This window comes from Miscanthus floridulus, chromosome 9 (assembly GCF_019320115.1).
Source record: "Miscanthus floridulus cultivar M001 chromosome 9, ASM1932011v1, whole genome shotgun sequence".
In the NCBI taxonomy this organism is placed as follows: domain Eukaryota; kingdom Viridiplantae; phylum Streptophyta; class Magnoliopsida; order Poales; family Poaceae; genus Miscanthus; species Miscanthus floridulus.
Window position 1 is genome coordinate 142935612 of NC_089588.1, and position 23953 is coordinate 142959564.

The 23953-nt window shown below is 42.7% G+C and overlaps 1 protein-coding gene and 2 pseudogenes across 1 annotated transcript; all 3 read left to right on the top strand.

Moving 5' to 3' along the window:
• Positions 1–308: 308 nt before the first annotated feature.
• Positions 309–1578, top strand: LOC136481161 (uncharacterized; annotated as a pseudogene).
• Positions 1579–8793: 7215 nt separating this feature from the next.
• On the top strand, positions 8794–10063 carry LOC136481162 (uncharacterized; annotated as a pseudogene).
• Positions 10064–21189: 11126 nt separating this feature from the next.
• On the top strand, positions 21190–23643 carry LOC136481163 (uncharacterized). Its single transcript, XM_066478519.1, has 2 exons — positions 21190–22012; positions 22235–23643. Exons 1-2 carry the CDS (start codon positions 21190–21192, stop codon positions 23641–23643), a joined length of 2232 nt encoding a protein of 743 aa, XP_066334616.1.
• The last annotated feature ends 310 nt before the right edge of the window (positions 23644–23953 follow it).

Sequence of the window (23953 nt, forward strand, 5' to 3'; positions counted from 1 at the left end):
GCAGCGTTAGTAGCATTATTACCGGAGAGGCAGCAACGAGCAGGAACGCAACCAACACGATCCATCTCGAGAAGAAGAAGGCAATAAAGAAGGTGAAGTCTCTCATCCTGCTGCTGGCCAATCTGGCGACCACCATTACAGTACATATATACCAGGCGGGGCTGGACCCGCCTGGTGGCTTCTGGCCAGAGGACGGCGAGGGCCACCGTGCCGGCGACGCCATACTCCTGTCGAAGGACCCGGCACGCTACAATGCCTTCTTCTACTGCAACTCCACCGCCTTTGTGGTGTCTCTGGTAGTCATCCTCATGGTCCAGAAAGAGAAGCTGGTCAAGAGCCACACCTTGCTGGTGGCCATGACGCTGGACATGCATGTTTGCTCTCATCGGCGCCTACGCCGCCGGGAGCGGTCGGGATCTCAGAACATCCGTTCATGTCGTGGCACTGGCTGGGGCCATCCTAGTCTACGTTTTTGTACATGTTCTCCTCTTCACGTTGGGGTCGACTGACGTCGCTGCCAAAGTGCCTGAGAAGAAGCACAAGCGGCTACTGCTGGTACCCATCTTGGTCGCCACCATCACCTACCAAGTTGGGCTAGCTCCACCGGGAGGGTTCTGGAACGAGGATGACAGCCGCCGCCACGCGGGGGACGCCGTCCTCCTGGACAAATTCCCGCGCCGCTTCAAGGCCTTCTTCTACTCCAACACGGTGATCTTCATGGCGTCCATTGCGCTCATCCCCCTCCTCGTCAACCCCATCCTCTCCCGCCTCGCCATACGGTGCTACGCTCTCTACGCGTGCCAGGTGGTCGGTCTGTTATAGCCTCATGGCAGCTTACGCCGCCGGGAGCGCTCGAAAACTGCGTACATCCATCTTCGTGTGTGTGCTCATCGCCGCGGTGATTGCCTTCGTCCTTGTCAACACCGTCATGCTCACTATTTTCAAGATGAGGATGACGGCTCGGGCTGGTGAGGCAGCCACTAGTACTGCGGCACCGTCGTCGTCGTCCATGGCTCAGCAACAACCAAGACACCCCCAGGAGACAGAGTACCGCGATGAAGTGTACCCCAAACGCAAGTACCTGATGCTGCTCGGAATCCTGGCTGCAAGTGTCACATACCAGGCCGGCCTAGCCTCACCAGGCGGCCTTTGGCAGGACGACGGCGGCGCTGGTACCCGCCGGCGCCGTGAGGCTGGGAACCCGGTGCTGCACGACACCGACCCGCGGCGCTACCGCGTCTTTTTCTACAGCAACTCCACCTCCTTCGTCGCCTCCATTGTCACCATTGCCCTGCTGCTGCAGCAGATCCTGCAGAGGCACTGCCCGACGAACCACAAGCTGCTCCTGCTAGCGACCAACACAGACACAGCTGTGGTCCTGGACCTGATGGGCCTCCTGGTGGCCTACGCGGCTGGGAGTGGGGGAATGTCGTCGTCTTGCCCCTCCTGGTTTTGCTCTTCATGGCTATCCACGTCGCGGTTTGGTTGTTCGGCGAGAGACGCCGCTGCGCTGCCGGTGATGACGGAGGAGCAAGTACTAGTAATGGTCGGATTGGAGACCAACTAGAAAAGGGTTAAATCCAATTTACACCCTCCAACTTGCAGCAAAGTTCGGATTTCAACCTCAAACTTCAAAACCGGACAACTTTGGCCCTCCAACTCTCAAAAAGTTCAACTTCCAACACGGGTTTGCGGGTGAACAGTAACTTTTGATATTTTCGAGAGTGCCGAAATTTTATATTATTTTTTTGAGCATCTTAACATCCTCAAATAAAAAAACTCAAAACCACAAAGTTGTAGATCTCATCGAGGTCTACAATTTACATATAAAAATTATCTTCATCCGACATCATATTGAAGGGTTTTCTATTTTTTTAAAATTTGAGTCTCATCACGCGATAAAATATGGTGCTGAAATTTTATATTATTTTTTCGAGCATCTTACTGTCATAAAATGAAAAAACTTAAAACTACAAAGTTGTAGATCTCATCGAGGTCTACAATTTACATATAAAAATTATCTTCATCCGACATTTTATTAAAGGGTTTTCTATTTTTTGAAATTTGAGTCTCATCACGCGATAAAATATGGTGCTGAAATTTTATATTATTTTTTTGAGCATTTTACTCTCATTAAATGAAAAAACTCAAAACTACAAAGTTGTAGATCTCATCGAGGTCTACAATTTACATATAAAAATTATGTTCATCCGACATCGTATTGAAAGGTTTTCTATTTTTTGAAATTTGAGTCTCATCACGCGTGAAACAATTTTGTCGCGTGATGAGACTCAAATTTCAAAAAATAGAAAACCCTTCAATACGATGTTGGATGAAGATAATTTTTATATGTAAATTGTAGACCTCGATGAGATCTACAACTTTGTAGTTTTGAGTTTTTTCATTTAAGGACAGTAAGATGCTCGAAAAAATAATATAAAATTTTAGCGCCATATTTTATCACGTGATGAGACTCAAATTTTAAAAAATAGAAAACCCTTCAATACGATGTCAGATGAAGATAATTTTTATATATAAATTGTAGACCTCGATGAGATCTACAACTTTGTAGTTTTGAGTTTTTTAATTTGAGGACGTTAAGATACTCAAAAAAATAATATAAAATTTTGGCGCTCCCGAAAACATCAAAAGTTACTGTTCACCCGCAAAACCGCCCAGAAGGTTGAAAGTTGAACTTTTTCGAGAGTTGGAGGGTCAAAGTTGTCCGGTTTTGAAGTTCGAGGTTGAAATCCGAACTTTGCTGCAAATTGGAGGGTGTAAATTGGACTTAACCCACTAGAAAATGGTCATCACCCGTCTTCCCATGTTCAGTACGTCGTTTAGTTTATTGCGCTAGCCATTCCAAATTATAGTAAGTCGTGTTGATTTTTTTAGGTAACATAGTTTTTGCTGCGTAGATAAAAACTATGTTTGTAGAAAACCCATATACTTGACTCACAACTTGCAAGGTGGCAGTAGTAGTAGACTAGTAACAAATACTTCAGTTTTTATGTGTGCCAGCTACATCAGCGTCATGTGCACGGTTAGCTCATTTAGGCTAGCTTTTAGGATTTTATAATGGATCATGGATCGATTCTTCTTCTTGTTTTTCTATAATTACTATGAGCAAAATTACCGACCCCCTTCATCAGTATATGCACACAGCATAAGAAAATGTTAAATTAATTCTCGCTACATAGAGGTTCAAGCTCAAGAAGAAAAAAGAACATACTCCCTCAATTCCAAATTATAAGTCATTCCAAGAATCTTGGAGAGTCAAAGCATCTTAAATTTGACCAAAATTATAAAGAGAATTATAAAGATTTTTTACATCAAATAGGTATATTATGAAAATGTAATTGATGAAGAATCTAATGATACTTGGTTGGCGTCATAAATTTTATTGTCTTATCATATAAATTTGGTCAAACTTGAGATGCTTTGACTCTCCAAGATTCTTTAAATAACTTATAATTTGGGACGGAGGAAATAGTTTAGAAATTAGCCTATTATAAATATGTACCCATTCTTCCCACACCCCGTTAGTTCCAACAATGATCATTAGCCCAAGTACTCCCTTCATTCCAAATCATAAGTCATTCCAAGAATCATGGAGAGTCAAATGATCTCAAGTTTGATCAAAATTATAAAGAGAATAACAAAGATTTGTGTGATCAAATAGGTATACTATAAAAATATAATTAATGAAGAATCTAATGATAGTTAGTTGGCATCATAAATGTTATTATCTTATCGTATAAATTTGGTCAAACTTGAAATGCTTTGACTCAAAAAAATTCTTGGAATGACTTATACAAAGCATCTGAAAATAACTAGCAGCATAGTATCCTTTGTGTTTGCCGTAAACAGTGTAATATAAAAGGAAGATAAACACAAACATACTGTCAAAACGAATCAGAAACACATGATTTGTATATTTTCCTTTCCATCCTGGACTATGTAAGTTTTCAGGGTTGTTATCTCAAAGCTTAATATGTCCATTAGAAACTTCAAAGTATCCACTGCTCTTGTCTATATATTTGTTCCAAAATTCACGCATTGATGACAGCCACAGTTTTCAGAGTTGTTGAAGCTCTGAGCCCATTGTAGTGTGGTGCAGGATCCTTTTGTTTTTAGCAAGTTTTGGTTGGGTGGGCTTAGCGTTTGTAATGTTCATCTCTCGACTAGCTATGGACCGTCCGAGCCATAATCTTGGGTTGTTAAAACAACAATAATCTTAGGCTAGCACAAACAAGAATAACTCTAGCTAGCCAATAAGATTTGTCCCATGGCAGCGGAAAGCTGGCCGTGAAATTTTAAATTGAGATCGTACAAATTTAGTACTTCTACTTGTGTTCATTGAGCACTAAGACAGAAATTTTAAATCAAGTGACAACAACTAGCGATGTTAAATGGGGATGTTGTCTCGATGAGCATGGGGACTGGATCTTCTGATCTTATCCACTGAACCTTGGTTTAGTCCGGCCACTAGTGCTTTGTCTAGCTCCATATTGGCCTTTTCGATGCGGCCTAGATAGCAATACAGAGTTTCCCGATGGTGGACCTCAGTGGACACCTAGCAGATTTGTCCCCATTTTAAATTATATTTTAAAGCTAATCCTGTACCCTTCTGTAAGACACTGTGTTTTTAGCAACATTTAAATATCACTAAAATTTAATTTTCAAATTTTATATGAAGTTTAGTTAGGCAATTTGGGCCAACTAGATTTTTATAAAAATTAAAATAAATAAAACCGTATTGATATGGTTCAGTACATGCACTACAAAACATGCATTGGCCTTAAATAGATGTGACGGGTCATGACATCCCATGAAAGATGCGTCTCTGAACCTATTATGCATGGTTTAGTACATGCACTACAAAACACTGTCCAAAAATCCTAAAATCATAGCTTTTCTATCCACTGGGTCTCTTCGTCCTCCCCTCTACATCCTTGACTAGTGGCGGTGGCAGCATGGATGCAGCCATGACTATATATGGCTTCGTGTGGAGGGGTTAGGCTGGGCTGGCACAGGCTCGTCGGGTTCATTTACATCGTGGCAGGCAATAGCTACTTATTTAAGTTGAACCAATCTCCTATCATTTTCTCATATGGGATTAATCCTTTTTTTTCTTTAAAAAGCCATCGACATATATTGATAGAGAAGAAACCAAATACTAAAAAAAGGAAAGAAAAGGAAAACCTCAACACTCACAAATGTGACAACAAGATCACCACCAAAATAAAACAACACAGGCGAAACCACCAAGGCAACAACCGCGAAACGCCACCCTATATGCCACACGAAACAATCTTTGTAGCAGGAAAAGGGGAGGTGGTTTCCATAGCGAATCCTCCAAGAAGGGGAAACGACACCCATATATAGGTGCTACACATGCCAATAAGAGAGTCAACGTTTTTCAACCCAAACTCCTATAGGGGCAGATGCCTCATTGCAATACCTCCTACAAGGCGTCGCCATTGTCGGCAACAGCCAAAGCCTAGAGGCAGGGCTTTCACCCCAAAGACCCCAACCCCTACACCAAATCCTGCCAAGCCATAGTAACTGCCACCAGGAGATTGCTGAGGCAGCGACGAGGTCACAAGCATGCATGACCTAGCGCAGCCACACCGGCCCACAAGGGCTGCCTCCATCGTGCATGACACCGGCCACCAAACGAGGCCATCACTTGCTCCTGCACCAAGCCAAGGGAGTCGCCAACGCTACTGGTCGTTGTTGTCTATGAAGCTTGTAGAGAAACACAACTGGATTCAGGTTCTTTGCCGAGTGCCTGAGGCACTCGGCAAAGGCCAAATTGCACTCGGCAAAGCCTTTGCCGAGTGCGGCACTCGGCAAAGAACACACGGCAAAAATTTGATCGGCAAAGACCTCTTTGCCGAGTGTCTTTTATCGGGCACTCGGCAAAGGCTTTGCCGAGTGCCCCGGGGACACTCGGCAAAGAAAAGCGACCGTCACGGCGCCGGTCCCATTGACGGTCACTTTGCCGAGTGCCAACCCTGCAGGCACTCGGCAACGATTTTTTATTTTTTTTAAAAAAAAAATTCTTTGCCGAGTGCCAACCCTGCAGGCACTCGGCAAAGATTTTTATTTTTTTTAAAAAAAAATTCTTTGCCGAGTGCCAACCCTTCAGGCACTCGGTAAAGATTTTTTATTTTTTTAAAAAAAATTCTTTGCCGAGTGCCAACCCTTCGGACACTCGGCAAAGATTTTTTATTTTTATTTTTACAAAATTTCTTTGCCGAGTGGCAACCCTTCAGACACTAGGCAAATATTTTTTTTATTTTTTTTTTAAAATTTCTTTACCGAGTGCCCTCTGGTCGGCACTCGGCAAAGTTTGAATTTTTTTTAAAAAAAAATTTAAATTTTTTTAAAAAATTATATGCATTTTTATGTCATATAAATCGTACTGTTGGGAGTAGCTTATGATCTGCATTTTTTAAAACCACAAACCTAACATGCTGCTCTAAACATACTAGAAACTTTTGCCCGCTTCGCGGCACCCTACCAGTCAGATTGTGAACGCCCATAATTTTTTTGTCATCGTAAATGAATCCAGCTATAACAATCCTGGCAACATTCTTTAAAAGATAAATTTCGGTATCATTATTCCTAAACATTTATATCAACTACTTTAAGCATTGAATCCCAAAGATTACTGGGAAATATTGATTATTTAGCTGGTGCTGGGTAAATTAACCAAACAAACAAACAAATTGACTACTGGAATGTATCTCCTCTTTGGCAACTAACCAAACAAATTGTATGTCCACAATACACTTGATAAATGTAAACAATTGGTGCAGATCCAATCATCCAATTGTTGTTAACTGGATGGATAGACAACCAGACGTGCAATAAATAAACACATACAGATCATATTAAAACAGACTTCATATGATAGACAACCAGCTCAGAATTTCTAGTCATGGCAATGTTTATGTCATCCATCCACTGGGCCTAACTTGAGGTACAAAATTACTGTTTTTGAAGTCGGACAAAGTGTAGACAGTCATTTTGAGAAGTCTATAACTCCTCCTAATTGACTCAATCTAAAATATGAAATATGAGTATATAACTCTTTGGAAGCATAAGCAAATTAACTACAATTCTCTAATACATTGTATCACGATATTCAGAATGTAAGAGCCCAAATAATCGATCTTATCTATACTGTACAGTTTCTGCAGAGCCAACAAAACTTGTATATTAGCAAATAACCTGTTTCCAGTAGTGATAGACTTGTGATGCACTTGTGGACTTTGATGGACTTGTGGATTTATTTGGATGGACTTGAGCACTTATTATTATATATGTGATATATATTGTGATGGATGTGATATGTGCGGATGGATGAGATATATATGTGATGGATGAGATATATATGTGATGAATGAGATATATATGAAAAAATTTAAAATTGCCGTTTTGGGTCACTTTGCCGAGTGTTGCACTCGGCAAAGGACCCCGTTGCCGAGTGCCATGGTCACAGCACTCGGCAAAGCTGGAAAAATGGGCGCTCAGAAAACCATTTTTCAGCTTTGCCGAGTGCTATGGCCATGGCACTCGGCAAAGATTTTTTTTAAAAAAAAATTCAAACTTTGCCGAGTGCCGGTCAGAGGGCACTCGCCAAAGAATTTTTTTAAAAAAAAAATTCAAACTTTGCCGAGCGCCGGCCAGGGGACACTCGGCAAAGAATTTTTAGAAAAAAAACATTTTGCCAAGGGCCGGATTGAGGGCACTCGGCAAAGAATTTTTTTTAAAAAAAATAAAAAATCTTTGCCAAGTGCTTGCAGGGTTGGCACTCGGCAAAGCGACCGTCAACGGGGCCGGCGCCGTGACGGTCGCTTTTCTTTGCCGAGTGCCCCCAGGCTCTCGGCAAAGCCTTTGCCGAGTGCCCGATAAAAGACACTCGGCAAAGAGAGCTTTGCCGATCAATTTTTTGCCGTGTGTTCTTTGCCTTTGCCGAGTGCCTCAGGCACTCGGCAAAGAACCTGAATCCAGTAGTGATGGCGGCCTACGACGCCGGCAGCTGCCGAGACACTGACTGCAGTGTCTATGTTGTCAGCCTGTTCGGTGCTGTTCTGGCATTCATCTTCCTTACAGTGCTGGTTATCATGTCGGTGAAGGGTCTCAGCTGTGTCTATCCTCGAAACCATGCTCCGGCAGCAGAATCGTCGTCTCACACTGACTGTGATCATCGGTATGTGCTATGTCTGTTTCTGTGTGAAAAATAGTAATGATAATTAATAATTCTTCCCATCCCCTACTCAGATCTACTAAGATTAATTATATCTTGCACTGCAGTCGAACATGTTAAATTATAACCTAGCAAGTAACTAACTCGTGTCCATCTTGGGATTGTGTGCTACCTAGTGTCGATGACGATATGACGACCACGGCAGCCCGTCAATGCCATCCCCACCGCCGCCTCCGGCAACGTCATCGCCAAATGGCCAAGCAGGCAGCGTTAGTAGCATTATTACCGGAGAGGCAGCAACGAGCAGGAACGCAACCAACACGATCCATCTCGAGAAGAAGAAGGCAATAAAGAAGGTGAAGTCTCTCATCCTGCTGCTGGCCAATCTGGCGACCACCATTACAGTACATATATACCAGGCGGGGCTGGACCCGCCTGGTGGCTTCTGGCCAGAGGACGGCGAGGGCCACCGTGCCGGCGACGCCATACTCCTGTCGAAGGACCCGGCACGCTACAATGCCTTCTTCTACTGCAACTCCACCGCCTTTGTGGTGTCTCTGGTAGTCATCCTCATGGTCCAGAAAGAGAAGCTGGTCAAGAGCCACACCTTGCTGGTGGCCATGACGCTGGACATGCATGTTTGCTCTCATCGGCGCCTACGCCGCCGGGAGCGGTCGGGATCTCAGAACATCCGTTCATGTCGTGGCACTGGCTGGGGCCATCCTAGTCTACGTTTTTGTACATGTTCTCCTCTTCACGTTGGGGTCGACTGACGTCGCTGCCAAAGTGCCTGAGAAGAAGCACAAGCGGCTACTGCTGGTACCCATCTTGGTCGCCACCATCACCTACCAAGTTGGGCTAGCTCCACCGGGAGGGTTCTGGAACGAGGATGACAGCCGCCGCCACGCGGGGGACGCCGTCCTCCTGGACAAATTCCCGCGCCGCTTCAAGGCCTTCTTCTACTCCAACACGGTGATCTTCATGGCGTCCATTGCGCTCATCCCCCTCCTCGTCAACCCCATCCTCTCCCGCCTCGCCATACGGTGCTACGCTCTCTACGCGTGCCAGGTGGTCGGTCTGTTATAGCCTCATGGCAGCTTACGCCGCCGGGAGCGCTCGAAAACTGCGTACATCCATCTTCGTGTGTGTGCTCATCGCCGCGGTGATTGCCTTCGTCCTTGTCAACACCGTCATGCTCACTATTTTCAAGATGAGGATGACGGCTCGGGCTGGTGAGGCAGCCACTAGTACTGCGGCACCGTCGTCGTCGTCCATGGCTCAGCAACAACCAAGACACCCCCAGGAGACAGAGTACCGCGATGAAGTGTACCCCAAACGCAAGTACCTGATGCTGCTCGGAATCCTGGCTGCAAGTGTCACATACCAGGCCGGCCTAGCCTCACCAGGCGGCCTTTGGCAGGACGACGGCGGCGCTGGTACCCGCCGGCGCCGTGAGGCTGGGAACCCGGTGCTGCACGACACCGACCCGCGGCGCTACCGCGTCTTTTTCTACAGCAACTCCACCTCCTTCGTCGCCTCCATTGTCACCATTGCCCTGCTGCTGCAGCAGATCCTGCAGAGGCACTGCCCGACGAACCACAAGCTGCTCCTGCTAGCGACCAACACAGACACAGCTGTGGTCCTGGACCTGATGGGCCTCCTGGTGGCCTACGCGGCTGGGAGTGGGGGAATGTCGTCGTCTTGCCCCTCCTGGTTTTGCTCTTCATGGCTATCCACGTCGCGGTTTGGTTGTTCGGCGAGAGACGCCGCTGCGCTGCCGGTGATGACGGAGGAGCAAGTACTAGTAATGGTCGGATTGGAGACCAACTAGAAAAGGGTTAAATCCAATTTACACCCTCCAACTTGCAGCAAAGTTCGGATTTCAACCTCAAACTTCAAAACCGGACAACTTTGGCCCTCCAACTCTCAAAAAGTTCAACTTCCAACACGGGTTTGCGGGTGAACAGTAACTTTTGATATTTTCGAGAGTGCCGAAATTTTATATTATTTTTTTGAGCATCTTAACATCCTCAAATAAAAAAACTCAAAACCACAAAGTTGTAGATCTCATCGAGGTCTACAATTTACATATAAAAATTATCTTCATCCGACATCATATTGAAGGGTTTTCTATTTTTTTAAAATTTGAGTCTCATCACGCGATAAAATATGGTGCTGAAATTTTATATTATTTTTTCGAGCATCTTACTGTCATAAAATGAAAAAACTTAAAACTACAAAGTTGTAGATCTCATCGAGGTCTACAATTTACATATAAAAATTATCTTCATCCGACATTTTATTAAAGGGTTTTCTATTTTTTGAAATTTGAGTCTCATCACGCGATAAAATATGGTGCTGAAATTTTATATTATTTTTTTGAGCATTTTACTCTCATTAAATGAAAAAACTCAAAACTACAAAGTTGTAGATCTCATCGAGGTCTACAATTTACATATAAAAATTATGTTCATCCGACATCGTATTGAAAGGTTTTCTATTTTTTGAAATTTGAGTCTCATCACGCGTGAAACAATTTTGTCGCGTGATGAGACTCAAATTTCAAAAAATAGAAAACCCTTCAATACGATGTTGGATGAAGATAATTTTTATATGTAAATTGTAGACCTCGATGAGATCTACAACTTTGTAGTTTTGAGTTTTTTCATTTAAGGACAGTAAGATGCTCGAAAAAATAATATAAAATTTTAGCGCCATATTTTATCACGTGATGAGACTCAAATTTTAAAAAATAGAAAACCCTTCAATACGATGTCAGATGAAGATAATTTTTATATATAAATTGTAGACCTCGATGAGATCTACAACTTTGTAGTTTTGAGTTTTTTAATTTGAGGACGTTAAGATACTCAAAAAAATAATATAAAATTTCGGCGCTCCCGAAAACATCAAAAGTTACTGTTCACCCGCAAAACCGCCCAGAAGGTTGAAAGTTGAACTTTTTCGAGAGTTGGAGGGTCAAAGTTGTCCGGTTTTGAAGTTCGAGGTTGAAATCCGAACTTTGCTGCAAGTTGGAGGGTGTAAATTGGACTTAACCCACTAGAAAATGGTCATCACCCGTCTTCCCATGTTCAGTACGTCGTTTAGTTTATTGCGCTAGCCATTCCAAATTATAGTAAGTCGTGTTGATTTTTTTAGGTAACATAGTTTTTGCTGCGTAGATAAAAACTATGTTTGTAGAAAACCCATATACTTGACTCACAACTTGCAAGGTGGCAGTAGTAGTAGACTAGTAACAAATACTTCAGTTTTTATGTGTGCCAGCTACATCAGCGTCATGTGCACGGTTAGCTCATTTAGGCTAGCTTTTAGGATTTTATAATGGATCATGGATCGATTCTTCTTCTTGTTTTTCTATAATTACTATGAGCAAAATTACCGACCCCCTTCATCAGTATATGCACACAGCATAAGAAAATGTTAAATTAATTCTCGCTACATAGAGGTTCAAGCTCAAGAAGAAAAAAGAACATACTCCCTCAATTCCAAATTATAAGTCATTCCAAGAATCTTGGAGAGTCAAAGCATCTTAAATTTGACCAAAATTATAAAGAGAATTATAAAGATTTTTTACATCAAATAGGTATATTATGAAAATGTAATTGATGAAGAATCTAATGATACTTGGTTGGCGTCATAAATTTTATTGTCTTATCATATAAATTTGGTCAAACTTGAGATGCTTTGACTCTCCAAGATTCTTTAAATAACTTATAATTTGGGACGGAGGAAATAGTTTAGAAATTAGCCTATTATAAATATGTACCCATTCTTCCCACACCCCGTTAGTTCCAACAATGATCATTAGCCCAAGTACTCCCTTCATTCCAAATCATAAGTCATTCCAAGAATCATGGAGAGTCAAATGATCTCAAGTTTGATCAAAATTATAAAGAGAATAACAAAGATTTGTGTGATCAAATAGGTATACTATAAAAATATAATTAATGAAGAATCTAATGATAGTTAGTTGGCATCATAAATGTTATTATCTTATCGTATAAATTTGGTCAAACTTGAAATGCTTTGACTCAAAAAAATTCTTGGAATGACTTATACAAAGCATCTGAAAATAACTAGCAGCATAGTATCCTTTGTGTTTGCCGTAAACAGTGTAATATAAAAGGAAGATAAACACAAACATACTGTCAAAACGAATCAGAAACACATGATTTGTATATTTTCCTTTCCAGCCTGGACTATGTAAGTTTTCAGGGTTGTTATCTCAAAGCTTAATATGTCCATTAGAAACTTCAAAGTATCCACTGCTCTTGTCTATATATTTGTTCCAAAATTCACGCATTGATGACAGCCACAGTTTTCAGAGTTGTTGAAGCTCTGAGCCCATTGTAGTGTGGTGCAGGATCCTTTTGTTTTTAGCAAGTTTTGGTTGGGTGGGCTTAGCGTTTGTAATGTTCATCTCTCGACTAGCTATGGACCGTCCGAGCCATAATCTTGGGTTGTTAAAACAACAATAATCTTAGGCTAGCACAAACAAGAATAACTCTAGCTAGCCAATAAGATTTGTCCCATGGCAGCGGAAAGCTGGCCGTGAAATTTTAAATTGAGATCGTACAAATTTAGTACTTCTACTTGTGTTCATTGAGCACTAAGACAGAAATTTTAAATCAAGTGACAACAACTAGCGATGTTAAATGGGGATGTTGTCTCGATGAGCATGGGGACTGGATCTTCTGATCTTATCCACTGAACCTTGGTTTAGTCCGGCCACTAGTGCTTTGTCTAGCTCCATATTGGCCTTTTCGATGCGGCCTAGATAGCAATACAGAGTTTCCCGATGGTGGACCTCAGTGGACACCTAGCAGATTTGTCCCCATTTTAAATTATATTTTAAAGCTAATCCTGTACCCTTCTGTAAGACACTGTGTTTTTAGCAACATTTAAATATCACTAAAATTTAATTTTCAAATTTTATATGAAGTTTAGTTAGGCAATTTGGGCCAACTAGATTTTTATAAAAATTAAAATAAATAAAACCGTATTGATATGGTTCAGTACATGCACTACAAAACATGCATTGGCCTTAAATAGATGTGACGGGTCATGACATCCCATGAAAGATGCGTCTCTGAACCTATTATGCATGGTTTAGTACATGCACTACAAAACACTGTCCAAAAATCCTAAAATCATAGCTTTTCTATCCACTGGGTCTCTTCGTCCTCCCCTCTACATCCTTGACTAGTGGCGGTGGCAGCATGGATGCAGCCATGACTATATATGGCTTCGTGTGGAGGGGTTAGGCTGGGCTGGCACAGGCTCGTCGGGTTCATTTACATCGTGGCAGGCAATAGCTACTTATTTAAGTTGAACCAATCTCCTATCATTTTCTCATATGGGATTAATCCTTTTTTTTCTTTAAAAAGCCATCGACATATATTGATAGAGAAGAAACCAAATACTAAAAAAGGGAAAGAAAAGGAAAACCTCAACACTCACAAATGTGACAACAAGATCACCACCAAAATAAAACAACACAGGCGAAACCACCAAGGCAACAACCGCGAAACGCCACCCTATATGCCACACGAAACAATCTTTGTAGCAGGAAAAGGGGAGGTGGTTTCCATAGCGAATCCTCCAAGAAGGGGAAACGACACCCATATATAGGTGCTACACATGCCAATAAGAGAGTCAACGTTTTTCAACCCAAACTCCTATAGGGGCAGATGCCTCATTGCAATACCTCCTACAAGGCGTCGCCATTGTCGGCAACAGCCAAAGCCTAGAGGCAGGGCTTTCACCCCAAAGACCCCAACCCCTACACCAAATCCTGCCAAGCCATAGTAACTGCCACCAGGAGATTGCTGAGGCAGCGACGAGGTCACAAGCATGCATGACCTAGCGCAGCCACACCGGCCCACAAGGGCTGCCTCCATCGTGCATGACACCGGCCACCAAACGAGGCCATCACTTGCTCCTGCACCAAGCCAAGGGAGTCGCCAACGCTACTGGTCGTTGTTGTCTATGAAGCTTGTAGAGAAACACAACTGGATTCAGGTTCTTTGCCGAGTGCCTGAGGCACTCGGCAAAGGCCAAATTACACTCGGCAAAGCCTTTGCCGAGTGCGGCACTCGGCAAAGAACACACGGCAAAAATTTGATCGGCAAAGACCTCTTTGCCGAGTGTCTTTTATCGGGCACTCGGCAAAGGCTTTGCCGAGTGCCCCGGGGACACTCGGCAAAGAAAAGCGACCGTCACGGCGCCGGTCCCATTGACGGTCACTTTGCCGAGTGCCAACCCTGCAGGCACTCGGCAACGATTTTTTATTTTTTTAAAAAAAAAATTCTTTGCCGAGTGCCAACCCTGCAGGCACTCGGCAAAGATTTTTATTTTTTTTAAAAAAAAATTCTTTGCCGAGTGCCAACCCTTCAGGCACTCGGTAAAGATTTTTTATTTTTTTTAAAAAAATTCTTTGCCGAGTGCCAACCCTTCGGACACTCGGCAAAGATTTTTTATTTTTATTTTTACAAAATTTCTTTGCCGAGTGCCAACCCTTCAGACACTAGGCAAATATTTTTTTTATTTTTTTTTTTAAATTTCTTTACCGAGTGCCCTCTGGCCGGCACTCGGCAAAGTTTGAATTTTTTTTAAAAAAAAAAATTAAATTTTTTTAAAAAATTATATGCATTTTTATGTCATATAAATCGTACTGTTGGGAGTAGCTTATGATCTGCATTTTTTAAAACCACAAACCTAACATGCTGCTCTAAACATACTAGAAACTTTTGCCCGCTTCGCGGCACCCTACCAGTCAGATTGTGAACGCCCATAATTTTTTTGTCATCGTAAATGAATCCAGCTATAACAATCCTGGCAACATTCTTTAAAAGATAAATTTCGGTATCATTATTCCTAAACATTTATATCAACTACTTTAAGCATTGAATCCCAAAGATTACTGGGAAATATTGATTATTTAGCTGGTGCTGGGTAAATTAACCAAACAAACAAACAAATTGACTACTGGAATGTATCTCCTCTTTGGCAACTAACCAAACAAATTGTATGTCCACAATACACTTGATAAATGTAAACAATTGGTGCAGATCCAATCATCCAATTGTTGTTAACTGGATGGATAGACAACCAGACGTGCAATAAATAAACACATACAGATCATATTAAAACAGACTTCATATGATAGACAACCAGCTCAGAATTTCTAGTCATGGCAATGTTTATGTCATCCATCCACTGGGCCTAACTTGAGGTACAAAATTACTGTTTTTGAAGTCGGACAAAGTGTAGACAGTCATTTTGAGAAGTCTATAACTCCTCCTAATTGACTCAATCTAAAATATGAAATATGAGTATATAACTCTTTGGAAGCATAAGCAAATTAACTACAATTCTCTAATACATTGTATCACGATATTCAGAATGTAAGAGCCCAAATAATCGATCTTATCTATACTGTACAGTTTCTGCAGAGCCAACAAAACTTGTATATTAGCAAATAACCTGTTTCCAGTAGTGATTGCACGATCTACGTTTAGTTGCTTTTCTTGCACATTCTCTGTCTGGCACTACCCCAACACCTGCATCATAGTGCCTGACTAGTGATCAGACTGAGATCAATAGGTCATGTCTGTTTGATGCTCTGTAAAGTAACCAGCTGCTGTCGAGAAGTCTCATTGACTGAAATCCTAAAAAATAAGAACAATCATAAATAATATGATACTATAACAGGAACAGGTATGAGATTTACGAGGAATAAAATTATGAATTGACCAGTTCAAGGCTTGTCAGCAATCTGCATCTTGTTGGCCGAGTCACGGCAAAAGAAAATCACGCCCTAACCGGCAGGCATTGCTGATGAATTGACATAGTTAGGGTAGTAATCTGTTGGGTGCTTGAGGGTAAAACTAGAAACCAATTTTTTAATCAAGATTGACGAATAGCAGCAATAGAAATCGCAAGATCAGCTAGCAAATTGGTATAGGTCATAGATGCATGCAGCCCAGGTGTGCAGAGACTCGCACACAGGCACCGAGGAATTTTCATCAAGATCTACTCAAAATAAGAATCAGTAAATCACTTGGAAGATAAAAAAGGTACGGATCATCTATAACACGAATTGGACCAGCAGAAGCTGCTCGTCTGCCCGAATATGCACTCGAGTCGTCGCACATTATATGGATTAAGCAAATCATATGTCAAGACCACCATGAACTAATTGTCATTGTTGTCTGCATTCATGGGACAATGCTAGAAGGAAAATCGAAATACGTATACAGTGAAGCAATAGTACTCACATATATAATATATTCTAAAGGAATAATCTGTGCTAATCCGATGGGAGTGGCCTCCAGGTTGAACGAGTACCATAATATAGTTACCAGAACGTGTACAGTTGGTTATGATAATTAGAGAATGTCTTCAGTAATTACGAGAAACTATTTACGATCATTAGAGATCGAATGCCTTCAGTAATTTACCATAACTTGTGGGAGCTAATAATATTTACGAGATTTTATATTATGAACTTTCCTACGATATTTGCGAGATCTATATGTCAGAAAGGAAACCAGAGATTTAGAATCAATTATCACTAGAAAGAAAAGAGAGAATCACCAAATCCGTGCCTCCTCGTGGACGAGGCCTGCCCAGGTCCTACATCCGCCATGGCAGAAGGCCGCCCGGGCTGTCCATAGGGACAGCGCCCCCTACCATGCTTGGAGGTGGCCATCAACGCCACGACGGGGAGCTCCGGACTGGCCGCCCCCTCCATGGATTCGTCGTGGACCAGCCCTCGCCCAGATCTGCCATGGGAAGAGGGCTGCTGAGGGTACCGGAGGGAGGGCGCGCCACAGGGCCGTCGGCGAGGTCGACGCCGCAGTGAGGGCGCGCCACAGGGCCGCCGGCGAGGTCGACGCGGTGGAGGTCTCTATCGGTCACGCGGTGCAGGTCGACGCCGCAGGGAGCGCGCTGGAGGAGCGCGCCACTGTCGCTCAGTGCTGGCGGCGAACGCGAGCAGGGCCGGCCATGGCCTAGCAGGCTGCGCTTCGGAGCTGCGCCGGGCCGCCGTGTGCCGAGCCTCGCTGCGACGCCAGAGAAGGGAGTGCATGTGTGCGGTGTGTGCGGGCCAGTTGGGCCGGCAGGTTAAATCACCCCTTTGACGAGTGCCTCCGATCTGGCACTCGGCAAAGGTTTTTTTAATTTTTTTTAATTTTTTGTCGAGTGTCCTACATCTGGCACTTGACAAAAAATTTTTTTAAAAAAGACTTTGCCGAGTGTCCCTGGCACGACACTCGGCAAAGATTTAATTTTTTCAAAAAAATTCTTTGCCGAGTGCTCCTGTGGAGGCACTCGGCAAAGAGAAAATATTTTTAAAAAAATCAAAACCTTCTTTGCCGAGTGCCTTATTGTTGGCACTCGGCAAAGACCCCCTTTGCCGAGTGCCATACCCCGGCACTCGGCAAGGTTTTTTTATTTTTTTTGTTTTTGGCCTCCAAATTTTTTGTGCAGCCCTTTTAAAGCACCAGAAACTCCTAGTTAGAATTTGGGGATTTTTTATATCTTTTTTATATATTTAGTTACTTTATTTCGTTTACTTGAATTTTTTCAAAAAATATAAATTTGAACTGCACGTGGTACGAATAATGGAATTTAATGATTCAAAAAATGATAGTCATGTTACTAGGTGTAGTGTGAGGCCGTATCCAGGAACAGACCCAAAATTTCGGACATCTTGTTCACAAAACATGACCGCGAACTTGCGTGCGAAGTGTTTTTAAATTCTATAAAAAGCAAAAGAAGTCCGAAAATCATGAAACTTGTTGAGATGTCGTGATATCATATGTGGAGCCTATGATAAAAATTTCAGAAGATTTCGTGCACGTTGTCACGTACGATGCTTACAAACCAGGACATCTCTACATGTGATATCTGATATCACATGAAGAGATGTCCTGGTTTGTAAGCATCGTACGTGACAACGTGCACGAAATCTTCTAAAATTTTTATCATAGCCTCCACATATGATATCACGACATCTCAACAAGTTTCATGATTTTCGGACTTCGTTTGCTTTTTATAGAATTTAAAAACACTTCGCACGCAATTTCGCCGACATGTTTCGTGAACAAGATGTCCAAAATTTCAGGTCTGTTCCTGGATACGGCCTCACACTACACTCACTAACATGACTATCATTTTTTGAATCATTAAATTCATTATTCGTACCACGTGCAGTTCAAATTTATATTTTTCGAAAAAATTCAAGTAAACGAAATAAAGTAACTAAATATATCAAAAAGCCACAAAAAAATCCCCAAATTGTAACTAGGAGTTTCTAGTGCTTTCAAAGGGCTGCACAAAAAAATTGGAGTCCAAAAACAAAAAAAAACAAAAACACTTTGCCGAGTGCCGGGGCATGGGTCTTTGCCGAGTGCCAACAATAAGGCACTCGGCAAAGAATGTTTTGATTTTTTTAAAAAAATTTCCTCTTTGCCGAGTGCCTCCACAGGAGCACTCGGCAAAGAATTTTTTTAAAAAAAATTAAATCTTTGCCAAGTGCCAGATCTGGGACACTCGGCAAAGAATTTTTTTAAAAAAAAATCAAATCTTTGCCGAGTGCCTAACAGTAAGCACTCGGCAAAGAAGGACGTTGCCGAACACCGTTACGCGGGCAGCCTATGCCGAGTGCATAGATTTTGCCGAGAGTCTGGCACTCGGCAAAGAACTCTTTGCCAAGTGCAATTCTTTGCCGAGTGCTGCACTCGGCAAAGAAGGTCTTTACCGAGTGTCCAATTTTTGACACTCGACAAAGAATTTTGTACTCAGCAAAGTCTCTGTTTCCGGTAGTGAAAGCAATGAGCATTTCTGCCCTGACCACGATCCACAAAGAACCTCGCGTGCGCGTTCTGTTCATTTCGACAGAGCTTGGGCATAACCTGCGTGTTTTGCTGCTGACGTGAGTATAGATGGACAAAGGCCCACGTACGAACCGGCCAAGGCACAGCACAGCCTGATGGCTGCCGAGTGGAGGGGCACTGTGTCCCTGTCTGACGAGTGCAGGGTGCAACCCCGTGTCCACGTCCACCCCATCCTGGCTGACACGCGCCCACCTTGTTTGTTCCTATGAGATGCGCGGAGAAGAGGCGTGACCCTGTCCCCGTCCGACGCCGCTTGGCGCATTCCTGGTCGACGTGCGGCCCTGGCTCTAGCGCTTTGAGGTGGCGGCCCTGGACGGCGCACGGAGAGGAACAGTGATGCCCGGCCCTCGACTTCGCAGCATGGCAGCACTGGGGCTCACCGGGCCGATGGTCCGGCCTGACACGGCCCAAGGCTTAAAGGGCCGTGTAAAAGAAAACATACTCCTAGTGGTCACTGCTTTGTTACTGATGCTTGAATCGTTGCCTTTTGAGAACCGAAGTTTCAAATATCACTCTGAAGTATCACAAAGTTGTTTCTTAGGCATCACAGGACAACTAATTGTTGTTTCGAATTATGTGAGGTTTCTAATCTTTGATTATTTTATCCCTAATCTGTATTATCTGCTGATACGCTTTTTCTTTCTCCGCTGAAGTCTCATCACTACTGGATAATCGATTCAGTGTCATCGTTATTCCCCGACTTAGGCGCTAGTTACATGATGCGGCAAGGTAGTCAGAACCATATCTCTCTCTCTGCCTCTCTCTCTCTCTCTCTCTCACCTGTTTTGCGCGCGTTTGATGGATGCATGTCATTCTACTTATAAGTTTTCTCAAAAGCCGTTGTAGTGGACCACCTTCTTTTCTGTTTCTGCTTTTAGTTTACTAGCTGTAAATAAATGTGTACCTTTTGTTTTTTATTTTCCGCTACTAATATATTTTCAGCAAAGCTTTTGCCAACCCTTTAAAAAAAAAACCTTGGCCGATCAAGCTGTGCAAGTGCCAGGAGGGAGGCTTAATGGTTGAAATTAAGACGAGCGTACGCTATTCATCTACTAAGTTTTCTCTTCTGTGTTGGCCCTGATTTACTTACTACTCCATCCGTTCCAAATTATAGGTCGCTTTGACTTTTTTGGTACATAAAATTTACTATGTATCTAGACATATATTATATCTAGATACGTAGCGAAATGAATGTACCGAAAAAGTCAAAACGACTTATAATTTAGAACGGATGGAGTACTCTATAAGGCAGTGGCGGACCTAGTGGGTGGTCAGGGTGGTCCACCGACCACCCTGTGGGCCACCCGTCGATCGAGACGCAATGAAGCTTCTTTTAATTTCAGTTGGTGCAAGTTGCAGTAGATATCGTGTCGTGCAGTGCCAGTGTGTGAGCTGACTGCTGACGAGTGGTTGGTTGCATGGCAAGTGTGTGTCTGTGTGAGCTGACGAGTGCCAGTGTGTTGCCAGTGTTCCAGTGTGTGAGCTGACGAGTGCCAAGGTGCACGCACGGCGCGGAAGTATAACCGGGTGACAGGCCGACAGGGTGGTCGGTAAACGTCGTTTCACGCCAGTCGCCATCAAACAACAACGCTCGGTCGTGGACTCGTGGCTCGCGGGGCAACCATACATCATGACGTCTGCTCGGTCACGGGGCCCATGGACTACGGCTCGGGCCACATCCGGCCCAAGCACGCGCTGGACCAGGCCTCGTCTACGACGTGACGGACGTGTCATACTCGTACCAGGACTTCCAGGTTTCTTCGCGTGCGCTAGCGACGGCTCCCAGCTCGACCGCTCGGTGCCGTGCGCCCGTGCCCAGAGCGCCCGCCGCCACCCTACCAGCAGAGCAGATCATCGCCCGTCGCTTTGCCTGGCCTGGCCGCCCTGGACTGCCGCCATCACCTGCAAGACTGATCACTAGTCCTTCCTCAGTTCCTCAGGTGATACTCCCCGTCCATCCCCGTTCTTCCTCAGTTCCAGGTTTCTTTCGATCGTTAGTTTTGATAATTGACGAGTGTTTTTTTCAGAACTCTTGAGTCTTGAATTATGAAAAGAAACGGAGACATTCGATCCCTTTTTCAGAAAGTAGCAAAGAAGGCGACTGCTATTGACCCACCTTCGGATGAAAATATTGTGGAAGAGCAGAATCAAGAAGAAGATAGAGTACAAGTTGAAGAAATTGCAGATCATTTGCCCTCGCCCCCGCTAGCATCACCGCCACCGCTCGCATCAAAGCCGCCGGCGTATGACATCAATCGCCTACCATATGATCCAGGTGAAAGGCTGCCTATTGAAGATTATCCTGTTAATGATCAAAATGCAATCTGTAGAGCATATATTACTAAAGGTGCTTGCAAACCTTATATACATGATTTTCCATACCAAAACATTGGAGGCGTACCTCGTCGATTCAGTATACAATGGTTGTATAATTATGAGTGGCTTGAATATAGTGTCAAGAAGGATTCTGCATTTTGCTTCATATGCTACTTGTTCAAGAAGGGCAGTGGGTCAAAAACTTTTATTGTTGATGGATGGAATAATTGGAATATAGGAAACACAGCACTTCTCAAACATTCTGGTTCTAGGGCACATAAAGTAGCTCAAGAGAGGTACATTGGTTTTATGAATCCCAAGGTAGCAATTGATTATAACATTGACAAGTGGAGTGAGGAGGAGCTTTATCTTTACAAGAAAAGATTGACATATTCACTTAGATGTATCAAGTTTCTTTTGCATCAAGGATTGGCATTCCGTGGACATGATGAAAGTGAAGAGTCTAGCAACAGAGGCAACTTCATTGAACTTTTAAAGTTTTTTGCAGGAAATAGTGAAGAAGTGAACAAGTATGTCTTGAACAATGCACCAGGTAATTGCACTTTGACTAGCCCAAAGATACAAAAGCAAATTATTCACTGTTGTGCCATAGAAACTAGAAAGAAAATAATTGAGGAACTTGGTGATGAGCCCTATGCAATTTTAGCTGATGAGTCTAGTGATATATCACATAAAGAACAACTAGCTCTTTGCTTGCGTTATGTTGATAAACTTGGAAGGCCATGTGAGCACTTTATTGGAGTTGTTCATGTAGATGATACTACCTCTTTGTCACTTAAGAAAGCAATTGAAGTTTTACTTGTTAGTAATGGATTGAGTATGCAGCAGATTAGAGGTCAAGGTTATGATGGGGCTAGCAATATGAAAGGAGATATTAAAGGGCTCAAAACTTTAATCATGCAAGAATCACCTTCCGCTTATTATATTCATTGCTTTGCACATCAACTCCAACTAGTTCTTGTTGCTGTTGCCAAAGGAAATACTGACTGCAAGACTTTTTTTGATCAAGTATCTATCTTGTTGAACATTGTTGGGGTTTCTTGCAAGCGTCATGATATGTTTCGAAATGCTGGGCTTGAGAATGTCAAGAAAGCACTAGAGTGTGGTGACCTTGAATCAGAGAGTGGATTAAATCAAGAGATGGGTTTGCCTAGGCCTGGTGACACTCGGTGGGGCTCTCATTACAAAACTATATGTAGCATCATCACTATATATTCCTCAATTCATGATGTGCTCATTGAACTTGGTGCTGATAATGCATATAAGGAAGATTGGACAAAGATACATTTTGTGCTTGGAGCATTCGAAACCTTTGAGTTTGTTTTCTTTGTGCACTTAATGTATGTTATTCTTGGATATACAAATGAGTTATCCGAGTGCTTGCAGAGAAGGGATCAAGATATTCTTAATGCAATCTCACTTGTTAATGTGGCAAAGAGCAGAATGCAGGAGTTGAGGTCTAATGGTTGGGATAATTTTCTTCAGAAGGTCACTTCTTTTTGTGTTAAACATGGTGTTGAAGTTCCTGCTATGGATGGTGCTTATGTGCCTTATGGAAAATCAGCACGGTATGCTCGTGCCCGAAACCAAACAAATGATGACCATTTCCGAAGAGAAGTATACATTGGTGTCATTGATCAAATTAGTCAAGAGCTTGATAATCGGTTTGATGAGATCAATATGGAGCTACTCTCTTGTATGTCAGCCTTCAGTCCTTCCAACTCCTTTGCTTCTTTTGATGCACGGAAGGTACGTAGATTGGCTGAATTTTATCCAAAGGACTTCTCCAACAATGATTTGTTAAAACTGGAATTGCAACTTGATAATTATATTAATGACATGCGACAAGATGCTATCTTCCAAGGGCTAGACAACATTGTTGATCTCTCAGTTAAGCTTGTTGAAACAAAGAGGCACAAAGTGTATGATATGGTGTACTTGCTTCTCAAATTGATATTGCTTTTACCAGTGGCAACTGCGAGTGTTGAAAGGGTATTTTCTGCATTGGTTATAGTGAAAACAAAGTCAAGGAATAAGATAGGTGATACTGTTTTGGATGATTGTCTAGTCACATTTATTGAGCGGGATATTTTCTTCCAAGTTAATGAAGATGATATAATGGAGACATTCATGTCATTGAGAAAGCGGCGGATAAACAAGTAATATTGTAAGTCTCCTATTGTTATATTTCGAAGTATTTGTATTTCATTTGAACAATTTATATTAAGATTTGACATCGTTTTACCGAATTATAATATGGTTTTACCGAATTATAAATAGTTTACCGAATTGTATAAAATTTTTTTTTGCGGCGCATACCCTATGCAAAAATCCTGGGTCCGCCACTGCTATAAGGAAGCGACTGGCTGCTGGCATTATAAATATATAATGAAACCGAAACGAGATTCCCGTCCACAGAAACTAGCACTAATGAATTGAGGAGGATATATATATTTCCTCTCAAAAAATACTG

Bases quoted from the DNA above. Each gene is read 5' to 3' on its own strand.
- LOC136481163 (XM_066478519.1), top strand. From the start codon at position 21,190: ATGAAAAGAAACGGAGACATTCGATCCCTTTTTCAGAAAGTAGCAAAG. The intron at 22,013-22,234 runs GTAATTGCACTT...TTGTTCATGTAG, and splicing joins TGTCTTGAACAATGCACCAG to ATGATACTACCTCTTTGTCA.